This window comes from Eleginops maclovinus, chromosome 1 (genome assembly GCF_036324505.1).
Source record: "Eleginops maclovinus isolate JMC-PN-2008 ecotype Puerto Natales chromosome 1, JC_Emac_rtc_rv5, whole genome shotgun sequence".
NCBI lineage: Eukaryota > Metazoa > Chordata > Actinopteri > Perciformes > Eleginopidae > Eleginops > Eleginops maclovinus.
In genome coordinates this window covers 9,215,091-9,231,301 of record NC_086349.1, presented here as the reverse complement: position 1 = coordinate 9,231,301, position 16,211 = coordinate 9,215,091, and the positions used below count along the sequence as shown (strand labels likewise).

Sequence of the window (16,211 nt, the reverse complement as noted above, 5' to 3'; positions counted from 1 at the left end):
TCACATGTTTCCATGCTTCAATGTTCATATTTTCTCATACTGCCTGTGCTGCTGGAACTCATTTCACCCTGTGTCTGAAACCACAGCCCAGTCTGCTCTGATTGCTTAGATGGCCGACTGTGTTGTGATGGTCAACCGCTTAGAAATGTCCCGCCACTTAGCCCCTTGTCTTAGTTATCACAAACAATGTGTTGGAGCGCTAGCTAATAGCACTCCAACACACTCAAACACATGTTCCATAGTGATGTCACTAGGTTACAAAAGTAAACAAAGGAGTCCAATGGAGTCGTTTCAGACAGGTATCTTGGGATTTTAGCCTTTGCAGACAATTTAAATGGTCAAAAACGTATATAACACACTACAGGAAAAGGCTCTTGTATCCAACCTTAAGTTAAATATAAAGTCATACGAGCTCAAATTATCTACAGAAATGTTGAACTAAATAGAGCATTAATACAACTTTTACAGAACAGCTTCCACTGTTGCCACAACAGGAAATGGCAAAATGGCTAGAATATGGCGTAAAAGTATCACATACTGTATATAACATAATCTGACTCAGGAGTATCAGTTACAAAGTGATATAAATCCTAAAAAATTGCTAACATAAGGTACCGCTTCTCATACAAGACCAAGTGAGGCTGTAGCTGCAAATAAACCTTAGTCTATTGAGTCAAGGATGGGAGTGTATTTATTGCTTATGAATTTCAATTTTGATTGCTTGTTTCATACTCGGCAGCTGATGCTGTCCAATACTTTGTTGTCAACAACAAAGCCTTGGATAAGTGTGATAAATTATGTCCCTAGTCCCCAGGCTGCTATTAGTTTCCAGTTATCGTACTCCAAGGGAGTTTCTATTGCAGTCTTTGTGCATATATTGAGTCATTAAATCAGATTGCAGAATTTATTGTTTAAACCTCCATTTGTCCTTGTCCATAACCTCAACACCTGCCTATCAAAGGCACACGCTTGTCTGTCATTACACATTATAGGCTTGATAGCACCAGGTTCAGTAACAGTTGCATGTAAAGCTATTACTTTGAGCCTTTTAAACATGTTAAGGGGTCTACACCATGCCTCTGCATCCTCTAAGGTTATTATCCCGCAGGCTGTTTGATCAAGGGGGAACATGGATGTGTAAGTTGCTGCTTGACTTTGGCTGAGGTTATTACCAGCATGTATGATGGAAAGGCTAATAATGTGCAGCCATGCATGTCCTCTGATAGGCCAACTGAACCAATGCTCATGCATCAAAGACCAAAAAAACAACAACACTTGACTGGAAAATGACACCATTAGCACTCCTTAGCTAATTATCTGTGCTAATACCCCTTCAACCGCGTGTCTCAATGACAAGAAGAGGGGATTAATGTTTGCCACAAAACATTTGGAAATGTTGAATTGATCCACAGGCTTTTTTCCTAAACAGTTAAGATTATGAAGGGGGAGAGGCACATGGCTAATAAGCTAAGTAAAACAATGTCAGTCACTGATTGTAAATAAAATGCCTCAAGTCACAATGGTGTTGTATTTTCCTTCCTGTTTGCTTTCACCTAAATTAAAATGAGAAATTGACTGTCAGTAGCACTTTGGTTTAATTAAAAATTACCACAGTTGAGGTAATTCTCATAACAGGAAGGAACAGAAATGTTTCACAGAGAATACATCATCCTCAGACAACAAAAAGATGAGACCCTTTCAAGCATGCACTGCAACCAAAATACTAATCTGTCCAAAGCCTTATATTTCTCATTTCGGTTTGCCATAATGTTTTTTTCTTTAACCAACTTCTAAAAGACAGCAATGATCAACATTTTACATTGTACACAGTGCCGCTGTTAGAAGTGCTACCTAGTGTAGGAGGTTTGTTAATCTACATCGAAAAATAGTGCCAAACAAATGCAGTATTCCCTCCTGTTTTCTAATTTAAGAACACTTCAATGCCAACATTTTTTGCAAGGAAGCAGAAATGGAAAAGGGAGAATTGGTGAAACCTGACAACTCCACCAATAGCTTTCTCTCATGCCATGGTGCTATGTAGACAAGTTTACTGTCCATTTAGTTTTCATGCATCAAGCTTCCAATTTGGATTAATTTCCGCCTGTGACTAAACCACAGTGGAGTACTTTCATGTTGTTCCACTTGCCTTTCCCCGTACTGTTTAACCCTCCTTCACCCCAGCTGTACCACATTCACCTTCTCTTTAGCTTTGCTAGCCTGTATAGTTCTAATTCGTTTTTTGCCGTTTACGTTACCCCCTTATATCTATATCCTCTCACTATGGTACAGGCCTGCTCAGGTGTCAGCAACATCGCCCACCTGGAGATGGACCTCCAGCGGGAAAGGGACGCGTCACCTTTTGCACAAGATGAAGGAGCCCAACTTCAGGAGCTGCCCTTCACCCCTGTCCATGCCCCTGTCATCACACTGGGGATGAATGTACCCAGGTGAGCCCCCCCCCCCCCCCCCGCTTTAGCCATTAGAAATGATCTGTTATAAAAACTCAAAGGCTTTCTATTAAAGGTGCCATACTGTATTAACCTTGGCATAGTTGAGTAAGGAGCGTTCGGTACATTGAACTGACATACCGTGAACTTCAAACACCATTGTTTCCTCCTTCACGTGCAAATCATGAATATGCATATCACTGTGGTAAAACAGGCGAATTAAAACAATCCCTGTGTGTTACGTCACACACGGTAGTCCAGCCCCAGCATTTGCATACACGAGCTACTGGAAACGCTAACACTTACCACTCCGTAATGTTGCTCTCCTATCTCCGACCAACTGGCTGTTGTTCAAATTCATCGGTTTCCTCCTCCGATAAAGGCTCAAACACGTAAGGTTGGATGCCAATAGCCTCCATGGTTCATTTCTCCCAGTTTCGCAAACTTCACTTAATTCTGTGGGCTCTGAGGCAGCCATGGATTGCCAATCAGAGCAGAGCTCGTCATAATTATTTAAGTGAGCCCCAAATAAGGAAATGCAGCTTGTTTCATTATAGGACCAAATCATAGGGTTGTGTAAAACCGCATCTGGACATTTTTGGGATTAACCAAAGTTATATACCTTCTTTGTAGAAATCAGAGAACAATTTAAAATACCAGATAGATAAACAATTAAGTTAAAAAAAAACGGTTAAAAAGGCCAAAGTATCTGGAACTCTCAGACACCATGTTGGCTGTAAAAGAAATAACAGGCCAGAGGAATAAGCTTTGGCTTTTTTATGCTGTAATACATCACATATAAATGGCTTTTTACCCCAAGAGTAACACAGGACCGCCTTCATAAAACATGCCAGACTTATTTCCCTTTAACATGTTCATTTGTGGCCTCCTCCCCTTTGCGTCTGAATCTCCATTACTCGTGTTAAGGTTAGTTATTTGCATAAACTGAATTTAATCCACTGTCAGGTACCATTCTGCTCTCCGAAACCCAGGGCTATCCCTTGTCCTGAATAAAAAGTGACAGAAATACCGCTTCATGTATGTTGGTGTTGGCATCAGCTGTGTAATATGAGTCTCAATAAAGAGGCCAGCTGTTGTTCGTAAAACAGTTAGCGCTGGCCAGTTATATGATAGATGCTTATGATGTGTGGCCTTGAGATTCGATTTGATTGGAATTGAATTGGTGGCACTCCAAATATGAAGCTGGTATGATTTGGCCACCTGGCTTTCCGAGAGTAATGTAGCTCCAATTTTTGGGCCAAGCAGCCTTATTGAGCTTTTTTCCCTTTTCTTCTAGTGTATTGTTGTGTAATGTGTAATATAAGTTTTGGTGCATGTAAATGGTTTGCAGAGGCTAAAATCCTCAAGTTTGGCTCACAAACCCCACATTTCCCTGATAGGCTAAGAGGCGGGACATCTCTATGCTGTTGTCCAATCACACAATCAACAGAGCCAGCTGACCAATCAGAGCAGACTGGACTCTTGTTCAGACAGAGAGTGAAAAGAGTTGCTGCTGCACAAGCAGTATGAGAAAAATAAAGACCTTTTTGAAAATGTAAGCAAGGAACAAAAGCAAAAATATAAATATGAACCTCAAAATTAGAAGAATATGTCCTCTTTGATCTTTAGATGAGGAGTTTCTGGTTTCTCCATTGCAGCACCAGAGATTGACACAAAGTGTTACCCTGGCTTGATCGGAGACATTATTGAATAAAGGAGCCACTTTAAACATGCTTCTGTTTTATCTGGCGGCGGTATCTCTGTGTACAGTCCTTCATTACCACAAAAGTTCGCTGCCTCGCTATCTACAGAGGGAAATCGATCGACTCTCTAATTGGCAGCATGTGTTCGCCGGGCAGTGCAGAGATGTTGTCAGAGAGCGGGAGAATCCAGCTCAGAGCCAATTTGAAGAAATCGTTTTGTCAGCCTTTACATTCCACTTTGGGTAATGGCCTCAGCATTGTTTTTGTGTGGGAATACATTATTAAATCCAGCTGTAAGGAAGAGGTTTTGACTTTGATTAGTTTGCTACAGAATACATTGCTGTGAGCCCTGAGTTTACACAGCAGCTAATAATAAAAGTTTTGGAGAAGATATCTTAATGGATAATAATGCAAATAATGGGCACCGTTTTCAAAACAAGGCATTGCATTAGCACAGAAAGTCTGTAAATAAGCAGCTGGCATCGAAAACACTTTCCCAATCCGTGAATTTGGATCCAGACACAATGCTGTTCAGTTCACTAGACCGAAACATCTCTGCCTCTTCACTCAGAGCCAGAACACATATTTGATTGTGTTCAGGGCGGGCTGACCCACTTCCTTTGAGAAGAACAATGAATCTAAAGAAGTTTAATTGAAGTTTGCCGTGCATATCTGATTGAGCCCCCTTTGAAACAAAAAAAGCCGTTTTGAATATTAATCCACCCGGTCTGAATTAAAATCTAATTTTGAAGGCGTGAAATTGACACAGCCATGGAGGAAAAAGCCCAATCGACTGTCTCCTTCACTGTTGTTGTCTTAATTAGTTTAATGGAGGCTGTGTTACTTTTATAATCAACCCAAATATTATCGTTCATTTTTCCTGTGCTTGCACTTTAGCCAGACATCTGTGCACTGTGTTTATCATACCCAGAGCGTTTGGTGTCAGTGTCGAGAGTATAAGTTATGAATGTTACCATAGTTGCGGAAAAACAGGTGGCCACTATGATTACAGATAACTGCCAATTATGTCGGGAAAATCCAGAGGGGGCGATTTGGCACCCACTCCCTCTCCCCTGTAAGCGTTGTCGTTCTTCTGCTGCTTGACGGATACTGCTGACATCCTCCTGCTGTCTGATCATTTTTTCCCTGCATTTTCGTTAAGTCCAGGCCAATATTGAAATTCAAATCACAAATGGTGAGAAATGTCAGATAAACCCAACTAAGATGGGTCTGAAATTATGAAACAGTAACGTATTCCGCTTGGATCCCCCAAAAATGGCATGCCCCATTTACAACCCCAAATCACTCAAGTAAGGCTGCTGCATCTCTGGCTAAACACATTACCTCCCGCCGCTCCTAAAGCATCGGCAATGGCGCTCGCTGAAGTCTTTTCTGCCTGGCGAATGATCGATGTGTGCTCATGACTCTCGAAACCATCCTCTAATTCAACAACTTTCTGCTTTAGCTCCTGCTCAGCCAGCTCCAGGAGCGCACTGGCCCACCTCTACTCAGCTGACTTCCCCGACATCATTGACTCCGATGGGCAGGTGGCTGAAGTCCTGGACCCCACAGAGCCTGTGACCTTTGACCCCAGGCGTGAAGAGACTGACCCTCTACAAGGCAACCTGCTGGTGTTCCAGTTTCTGGCGTTTACCAGGTGAGGCCTGTGGTGCTTGGTCAGTGTAACAAAAGATAACAGCAGCTGATGTACTGCACAATGTCTTTCCTCTTGTCACAGAGATTAAGGTAGATTGGTTTCCGATACAGTGATTTTTCTTTTGAGGATAGTTCTTGTTGTTACAGTCATTCATTTGATAGTATTGGTGGACAGTAACTATGTTTTTACTCGATTAATCTACTTAAAGTACAGGTATTTATCTTTGAGTTTTTCCATTTTATGTTACTTTTTTCTTCCACTTCTCTATCTTTTAGGGATATGTTTAGCTTTTTACACATTTATTTGACCGATTTAGTTGCTAGTTACTTTTAAGGTAAGAATTGAACACACTTTTAAAGTGAAAACCAGTCGTTTCACACGGTTTTGGCTGATAAAAATCATTGAAATTGGGGTTACATTTCAGATGTCTATGACTTATTAAACGCCCAACCAAATATGGATGATTCCCTCTAAGCCACACATGGTTTTATATAAAAAAAACAAAAAACTTTTGTATCTCATGAAAAATCTAAAGTTAAAGGAAAAGCCAGAAAAATATGACGTACATGATAATATATCAGACAGAGGGACCATACTATGCACTTTTATACAAGTAGGAATCTTTATGCACTACTTTTGATTAAAATGGAATATTTTGATATTGCTGCATTGATACTTTTAGTAGTAGTGGATTTAAAAACGACCTCCATCACTGTTTGAAACACTCAACTTTCATCTAACTGTACAGTGAGCCACCGGCCATTTACCTTGTACAGGAAAATATACACACATAATGCATTATTGAGCTCCGCCTGCCTTGGGATTTCTCCTTTTTTTTTTAATTGAACTGCAGCCAAAACTTCAATGCACTTAAACCGTGCCGGCATAAAGTCCTGCCAATCATCATCTACACACGTCAGGTATATACTCCTACACCGACACACAGTCGCAGTCGGAAGAAAAACATACAAGCAAGGGCTGAATCGCAAATCTGTCAGCGTCCCATCACCAAAAAACCCTAGAGCCCGCGTCCCTTCCTCCTCTCAGGGCTGACAGTGGAGGGGGGCTGCTGACGGACGGGTACAAAACACACCACTCTTTGTGTCCTTCTATCTTGTCATCAGCAGCGTCAGCAGTTTGATAAACCCAACACACATCTGTCTTGTTCATCGCCATCATGCTGCCATGACTTCCTGCGTACCAACTTCAACGCCTGAAATGTTAAGCTGTTCTCTCTACTAGGTGTTGAGAGACCTTTTTGCACTAAATAAGGATTGTTATACAAATGTTTGGGTCTTCCTGTGTGATGGTAGATGATGTTAGCTTAATATAAGTTCACCGTTGTACTCCAAATTTTAGAGACAGGTAAATATTCCTCATTATTCCATCCCAGCGCATAACAAAGATGCACACTCTTCATCTTTCTGGGCAAAATCTGTAGTTTTCATCAAAGTTTTTCATGTTTTTTCTCAAATAAAAACAATTTTTAAGCCACTTTTTGTTTGAAGGTTAGCCAAGGTCCCTAGAGCAACACATGTCAGCTACTCTGTGACTGTTTTGTCTGTCTGTTTGGTGTGTACGATGTGGGCTTTGATGCTGTGCAATGACATCTGCCCTCTATTTTTAAGCAGAGCATAGAGGAGGAATCAAGTGATGGAGGTAGAAAAAGCAGCAGGAAAGAGGCACCTCAAGGCTAAGAAACAAAAACAAGCATTCTTGGTACAGGCCAATAAGCTTTAGAAAATGATTGGGGCTGCATTAAACTTTTTTTCCACCAATTGAATGTGTATTTTTTACATGAGCTTTATAGTTTTCAAAATATTATAAATTATTGAAAAATGCCGCCCACAAGTGCCAAGAACCAAAGGTTAGTTTTTCCGATTATTTATTTAAAAAAGTAAGTTAGCTTCTGTAACTGTAACTGTAAGTATTTCTATTATGTTAACATTTAAATGGTTTCTGTATGCTGGGGGATACAGTCATTAGACAGGCTGTGTCCCTGTGTAAAATGGGAGTACAGTAATAAGTAGTGTAGTTATAGTGTTACATGGGTGTAATAGGGGTCTAATAGCAGTGTAACATTGGTATAACACGGGTGTAATAACAGTGTAATGGGTGTAATAACAGTGTAATAGGTGTAATAACAGTGTAATGGGTGTAATAACAGTGTAATGGGTGTAATAACAGTGTAATGGGTGTAATTACAATGTAATAGGTGTAATAACAGTGTAATAGGTGTAATAACAGTGTAATAAGGGTGTTTTAATGTTTTATTTGGGTACAATGTGGAAAATAGCAATTACTTTTCTAAAATAAATAATATCTGACTGCCCATTTAAGGATTATCTATTTTGAAATGAATGGTGATTCATGTTGCAATAAATCTAATGCACAAAAGTGTTAAAAAAAGAACTTGATAATGAGTGGCCAATAAAAGGATTTTCCTGGTGTGTGCACATGGTGAGATTGATAACAATAAGTCAGACTTACTCTCTTACAAGAACGTTCCCCTCCCTGATATTGAGCAGCGAGGTCAGTAATGAAATGTTTCCGATACACTCATTTTTCCCCAGCGCATCATCACTATCCTGTCTATTCCCCATGGGCTGGCAATTAAATCACTTCCTTTCTGCAAGCGAGTTTGAAGGAAGTGTGGTACAACAACCCAGTCTTATTGTAAGATTGCAACAGCAAATACTTAAAGCCCCTGGGTAAACTACCCTATTATCCGTGGGAGACCGTGAAAAAAGCAGACATTTTATTTCAGAAAGTATGGATTTTTACTTTAATGTGTGAAGGTACTCAAGCTAATTTAATTCTTTAGTTTTTTTCTGAAAGCCCATTGTAGTGGCCGTTTTAATAATGTCCAAAGTTCCTAGGCCACTTAGTCTGCAATGTATCTTGGATCTGACTCGTGTTCCAATTCATTCCAAACCTTTTGTGAAGACCCAATGTAGTCATGGGAGGCAGGTAAAAATTGAACAAGGGTTTATTCAAAATAAAGTACAGCGTCACCAAAGGTGATTTTCATCCACAAATACATCTCGTCCGGTCCAATACCTACTTGAAGTTTTGATATAACACGTAACAGTAAACACGGTCAACAACTTATTGCGATCCAATCTTGCAGACTTCCAGCATCAAACTAGCCTAGCATAGCTCCTAAAACTCCGCCTTGGAAGCTGCGTTTAAGGCTGTAGTTCCACGTTGGAAATAGAAACATCTAGCATTTTATATCAAAAAGTAGTAAACGGAAACATAACCTTAGCATAATCCACCTATGTCACTATATACGAAACTATACAAAAATGATAGTATAAATGAAATGATATTTAGCACCATGTAATATGTCAAGCCAACATAAACATTTTCCCAAATTATGACTGTGTGCTTAATTGGCTCTTACACCCATAATTGAACATCCTTTGCAAATCTCTATGGCTCACTGTAGCGTGGGCTGAGGTTTACTTCATAATTATGACAAACAGGTATGGCGTGCAAGGATTTAGGAGCCTGTGGATACCAGGCAGTGTAATTTTTTAGCTCTCACCCGGGTGCCATAATTATCAATATTGTCTGTTTACGGAATGCATATTAATGCCTGCTCCTCTGTGAAGATGGAGCATGGCGGGATGTTTAACACTGGAGTATCAGAGCAAGTGATTGACTGGGAGGTCACACACCGCTCTTATTAGATTCCTCTTTGAAATCTGCGGCTTGTCCGTCGTCGCGGGGGGCCTCCCAGCACTCTCTACTCGTTTTGCAATCCTTTTTTCCCTCCTCCTTATTGAATACCCGATGACTGATTGCTAATCTGTTCATCGGACGGAAACAGAAAGGAAGCTCTTCCTGAACTTTCGCTCGTTATTTATTATGCACGCTGCTAAATCGAGTCCTTGCAGACTCACTGGGACATCTTGTGGGACATCCACAGTTTGAAGTCTGTGTTTAGATTTGTGTACGTTTGTGTGAAATCACACTCGGAGGGGGGTGTTTCTGTAAAAAGGTACACACAACACCAGGAGGTTCTCATAATCACAGAGACTTTTCCTTCTCCATAGAAATTCTAGAAAACACACTTTAAACAACGATTCCGTTTGTATTAACATATTAAAACTACCGTTTTACACTTTTTTTTGACACAAACAGACAAGATTTAATTACTTCTTCAGATCTTATAACTAAGTTTTCATGCTGCCTTAAGTTTTAAGAAGGAGCCAAGTTATCCCCTCATAATGAATCAAAGTTGCAGAGCTAAGTTTGTATGTTCTTAATCAGCACTCCAATTTATCGCCACTTTTAGGTATGATTTACTGCCTTGAGTTCTCATCCTCAGTTTTATTATTGGGTTTTTACTTTTAAGAAGCTGTAAAGCTGAATAATTGGCTGAGGTGGTACGTGCAAGACATGCATATTCCTGGAATTGTCTCAGGTAAATCATTAGCTGAAATGTGATTTACTCTTGCAGGTTTTTAATGCCATTTTCAACCATTAATTTTCAAATAGGCTCACCACTCTACTCCCCCCATTGATATTCTAATAAAAATATCACAGATAATCTGGTGACATCCAGGGTTGTAAATCAATCACTTGTGCATTTATTTACATGCAGCATTGCCGTGTCTATTTAAATACTGCTATATTATTATGCTAATTAATTATCAACCTCTGTGTTTTGCCAGGATACCGACGGTGGGTGTTGGTCCTGATTGGCCTGACAACGTCTACTTCACCTTCCAGTTCTATCGCTTTCCACCAGTCACATCACAGCAGCTCAAACTGCTCACCAGCGACAAGGTCCAACAGAAAGCTAGCACTCCACTTCCCTGCGTCCTGGCCTCCATCAGCAAAGACGGCACTGTCAACTCCGGTAAGAATCCAGCACTGCAAATATCAAATAACAATCCTGCCCATGTTCACATTGATATAAAGTCTCATGGCTTTGATTGGCCCATGTTTATCTCCAGATGTGGGAGGAGAAGTCAGATTTTGTACTTAAGCAAAGGCAGAAGTACCAGAGTGTAGGAATACCCCTGTTGTAAAAGTCCTGAAATTGAAAGCTTAATAAAAGTAGAAAAGTGTTATCCTCAAAAAAATACCAAAGTTAAAAGTACTTATTATGCAGATTGCTCCATTTCATTCATATTGATTATAATTATTGATGCATTAAAGTGTTATCACAGCTGGTAAAGGTGCAGCTTGTTTCATCACTTTGTATGCTGCAGGGTTGATTGTGAATTTACTCCAGGTTTTAATAAAGTCTTATTTAAGTGTTGATCATATTACACATCATTAATCCAAATCTTTAACTAAAGATAACAAATAAACGTAGTGGAGTAAAAGTACAAGATTTACCTCTGAATTGTAATGGAGCAGAAGTCGCAAAACATGAAAATACTCTAGGAAAGTACAAGTACCTCAAATGTGTACTTGAGTACAGTACTTGAGTAAATGTACTTTACTTCCCACCTCTGTTTATCTCCCCAGTATAAAATATGTACTGAACAAAACTTTCCTGGTACATTGGTCCAAACTGCAACTCGAACATAAACTATGTAACTTCTGCCGCTACTGTCAGTCCAAACAAGTCTTGAAGAAGTGTGGGGTAGAAAAGTCCTTACCACTATAGCTGTCAGTTCCAAGGTTTTTACCGGGAGCCAAAGGGTCTTCTACTGCTTCAAAATGACACAGTGATTTTAGTTGGATATAGCACTGATCCAAATGTTTACAGTTTTACATAAGAAATCTGTGTTTTGCTAACACAACACGGCTGCTGCTAACGTTTGCTCAGCCTGATAACTGTAGTTAATCACGTCCTATGACTAAATCATTCATCTGTTTGAAATAAATCCGAGATATACAGTAGTGTACTGCAGAAATGTGGTGGTTGAAAAGTCAATTCATGAGAGCTTCTAGCCGACAACCAATGGTGATGCATATGCAATTGTGATATGACGTCAAAAAGTTCACCAATTAAAAAGGAATGTTTCTCTAAAAATGACGAAAATGTTAGGAAAATTAGATGATGTATGTACACAACTCAACAAAATAATGAACAATGAATGCGTACAAACTGCAAGCTGGTTCCATGATGCTTTCTGAACCTTAAGCACTTCTCCATCAATCAGCAGAACCAGCCCTGATTGAAGTCACGTCTAGTCATGTAGCAACTAATGAAACGGAAGAGATATTATAGCTTTCGACGGAGTGTGATATTGAGCACACAAACAATACACCCCCCCCCAAGCCTAGTTCCTACGCCTACCCATAGTCTCCTACCACAGACAAACTTCCCTGTCTGTCTCTGTTACTCTAAGGCTCTTTCACAAATCCTTCCTACAGTCACAAAGATCCTTCTATATACTGTAAGCCTTTCCACGTGTTTACTCAAAACTGAGAGATATTGAAACTATTGAAGTCTCTTTTCAAAGGATTAAGAACTAGAGTTTGACAGTTTTTCTTTGGGTAATGATTTCCTCTCATAAGTTTAGCTCAAATGAGTGTGGAAATGTTGCTGTGGCATATTATTGTTTTATTGGTAATCTCATTTCAAGCAGATTTCCATAATTGCTTTGAAAGTATTTTACAATTCTTTTCGGGGTCCTTTTCCTTGATGACCAGGTATAATGTGGCCAATGAATCTTTTATTGTTTCTGTCTCTCTTTTATTACCACAATTATGAACCATCACATTGATGTTTTTGAGTTTAAATCGCTCACCAATTTGGTAGGTACATCCATGGTTCCCTCAGGATAAATTGTAACCTGATCCTTTTCCTTTAGAACCATGAGCTAAATGTCTGTGTCTTCGTAATTTTGTTCCTCATAATTATTGATATATCCATCAGACTCACATGTACTAGGTGTTTACTGCTAATTTGCAAAAGACTTACTAAGACAGCAAACATTAGCATTAGCATTTAACTCAAGTGTGGCTTTGCCAAAGAACATGCTCATAGCGCTGCAAGCATGGCTCTAGGCTGTGTGACACTCTACAGTCACTGTATGTTCTTTCCAATTCAATTAAACCAACAGAGCGGTGAATTAATGATTACTTTACTTAATGTACAGCACCATTGTAAAGAAATTACCATAGCCATTTTAGCACAGCGAAAAAAGCTCCTACATTATGCAGATACTGATTAAGGGAGGGAATTTAATTCCCCCTTTCCAATAACGCTTTTCTGGTCTTTTGTAATCCTTTACTCCCTAATTGAACAAATGAATGTTAATGTAAAAGATTGAGCAGCGGTTCAAGTGATCTATGAAGATACAAATGATCCAATCATTGTACAAGATCAATGATCCACTGACGACTGCTATCTCGTCAGTCAGTGTGAGCGTTTGAACATCTTGGTGTGTGTGTGTGTGTGTGTGTGTGTGTGTGTGTGTGTGTGTGTGTGTGTGTGTGTGTGTGTGTGTGTGTGTGTGTGTGTGTGTGTGTGTGTGTGTGTGTGTGTGTGTGTGTGTGTGTGTGTGTGTGTGTGTGTGTGTGTGTGAGGAAGACAGGTTGAGAGAGAATATGGAATATGTCTGAGCTTCAAAGCTGCTGCAGTGTTTCAGCGATGATTCTGCGTCCTGCTGGGTGGAAGTTCCCCAGAAACCTATTGAATGCTTGAAACCCTATTTAGGCGGTGGGTGGACAGCCCTTTCATGTCATCTTTCATACACCCATTAGGCCTCACAACATATCTTTTAATACAGCTCTCAAATTTGTTTTACGGCTTTACTTGATCAGGTTGTTTTGATTCACAATATTGCTGCCAGAGACGAATATCTCAGACAAGAAAAGAGTTCACTATACAAAGCTTCCATGTCTCCACTAAGTAAAAGATTATACAATTTAATTGTAATGTTTACTACAACTATTGAAGAGCAAAAGGTGCAGAATATAACTTGCATTTCAAATTTCTATATTATTTGCTAAACCACATACAAGTTTTTGAAACTCATTTTATGAAACAAACACCAGAAGACAATAAGCTTCTTCACTCCCTAACTTTCTCTTTCCCAGTATGCCACTAACAACCCAAAGACTGGGAAAGGAGAGGAAACAGTTTGGCATCCTGCTGTTTAACTCATATAACTTGGCTCACTCAGCGATTTAAGTGTTCTGTTTCCGATTTCGCTAAGGCGTAAGGTGTACAATTTTAACAATTATGTGCAGGCAATTACAATGGTTAAACCGTAGGAAGTAACAATTAAAACAATACATTAGAGAGGAAAGGAATATGCAATTTGCTCCCTTTGCAGGCATTTTGAAGCCGCAACAAGAGATCATTTTGTTTTAAAGGTAACCGTGGGACACACTTGATTTTCTGAGCAGCAAATGGTAACTGCAGGTCAATATCTGACCTGTGTTATATTTTTCCAGGGATGGGAATAATCCTGCATATGCACCAGGGTCTGCCCACATAGCAGTTTTCAACCGCCTTCTTAACTTTCCAGTTGGTTTTGTTGCATGGGTTGAGGAGAATTGAAGGGTCAGTTTTTGCCTTGTGCCAGAGAACTAGTTCCAGCTAAAGAGGTGTTAGCTATAGCTAGCTAGTGATGAATTAACCAAAAGTGTGTGTACAGGATGTACCGTTACATTATTGTCTCCTAGAAAAATGTTTTCTAAATGGCAATTATATTTCAAATCTAAGTCTTGTGTGTTTCTTTTGACTTTTTGCTCATTTAAAGCCTAACCATGATCTTTCACTTAATGTATGTAGTGTTGTTGTAGAGTGTTTCGTTTTCAATACACAACAGGGTTTTGTCTAAACTGGGTAACAGGGGCGCTGCACACTCTTACTTTCGCTGTGCGCCCTCATACCAAAATGCCGATTTTTTTCCGTGAAATGTTAAACTGATGCCAAAAAAAACAATATTTCTGTTAGTCAAAACTGTATAATTACTCCAAAAATATGAAAATTGTTTGAAATAGATGGTCAGACGGCAGAGAAGGCTCTGTTTTAACGGTTCCCCCCGAAAAAATATGGGATTGATGTCCGGTCGGTTTGCCGGTGGACGAGTGGCAGGTGGCACTTTAAGATTTGATCGCTGAATTAGATCCTTTTACTTTCCTTTTTTCTGTAGAGGAAGTAAAGACACATTAACTCTGCATTGTTGTTCGAGGTCCAATATATGACTCAGCAGCTTCAAGACATGAAAAAACTATTATTTTCTGCTTTGCTCCAATGCATTATTTTCCGGAATTTTGACCGTAAGTGACGTTAGTGCCCTCATACTATATTTCTTCTAGTAAAAACTCTGCATAACATTTACCACTTATTTAAAGCTTTAATCTGCCATACATTATGAGAGTACATTTTTTAGACCTCTTAAACTCTACCATGAAAACATTGACAGAAAATGTAATAATTTCTGCACCTACATCCCTGGTGGTGCTTGTAAAGATATATAAGATTGACTGAGAGTTGCATCTTATGTCACCTCAGTTGATCCAGAAGCCTAATCAGCCTCTGTTTTAATTGTGTTGATTTCTTGTAAATGCAATCGACCAATCACAGCTTAGTGATTGATGAAAGTGATGAATGTTCAGGGTTCTTGTTTTATGTAAAGTTTAACGATATGTCGCCGATAAAATCTTTCACTTTTTATTATTCCAGCAGTGGAAGGGACAGTCATTGCCGTACTATGTGAATATTTGTTATATAGCACCTTGCTAATAACAAGTTAAGATAACAAATTGCATAGTATAAGTCTAAGCATTTGCTAAGAAACCCCACTAAACATTTCTTAATTTGCCCAAATATAGTTTGTGTCACGAGTGTTGGCCTTTAAATACAGTGAGTCATATCCGTGATATTGCAGTGAAAGACGTAGCACAAACAACAAAAGTACAGCTTTCCAAAGATGCATTGTGCTGTAAGTGTAGCGTGATACACGGTTAGCATCAGTCTCTACATGTATCTGAACACTCTGTTCATCCTCCCTGCTTTCTCCGCCGGAAGCCCTCACAGCGCTGGTGAGAGTTGTTGATCACCGGCAGGATTTTCAGCCCGCCTGGCCTGCTGGGTACACACCAGGTTGGAGGGTGGGGGTGGGGGGGCTGTGCTGGGTGCAGCTCCTTGTCTGCAGACCTAGCTTCACACGCACTCAACCCTTGGGCAATTTCTGTCAGCTCTTCCTCGCTTGTGAGCACAAACACACACAGCACATATTCTCTTCCTGCCGCTCTCCCTCCATGCTCTCATAGCCACCCATCCACTGCACACAAGCCTAAAGCATGCTGGGAGAATTAATGGTCCAAGTGGAGGGAGTTGGCGGGTGGTTGGGAAAAGAAAAGGGTATCGGTTAGGTTTAAATGAGTTCTGAAGAAATATCAAGACTACTCTGGTCTTTATTATCCCTGTTGTGTGTTTTTAAATAAATAATAGTTCCCTTTCTCACTTCGTTTATA

General features: G+C 39.8%; 1 protein-coding gene across 1 annotated transcript in view; it reads left to right on the top strand.

Moving 5' to 3' along the window:
• The window catches only part of nphp4 (nephronophthisis 4), a 157,909-nt gene that overhangs the window by 102,539 nt on the left and 39,159 nt on the right, over positions 1-16,211 (top strand). The window contains 3 exon segments of the mRNA XM_063881257.1: positions 2,290-2,447; positions 5,616-5,807; positions 10,490-10,677. Of these exon segments, the coding sequence (XP_063737327.1) occupies positions 2,290-2,447; positions 5,616-5,807; positions 10,490-10,677 (538 nt within the window).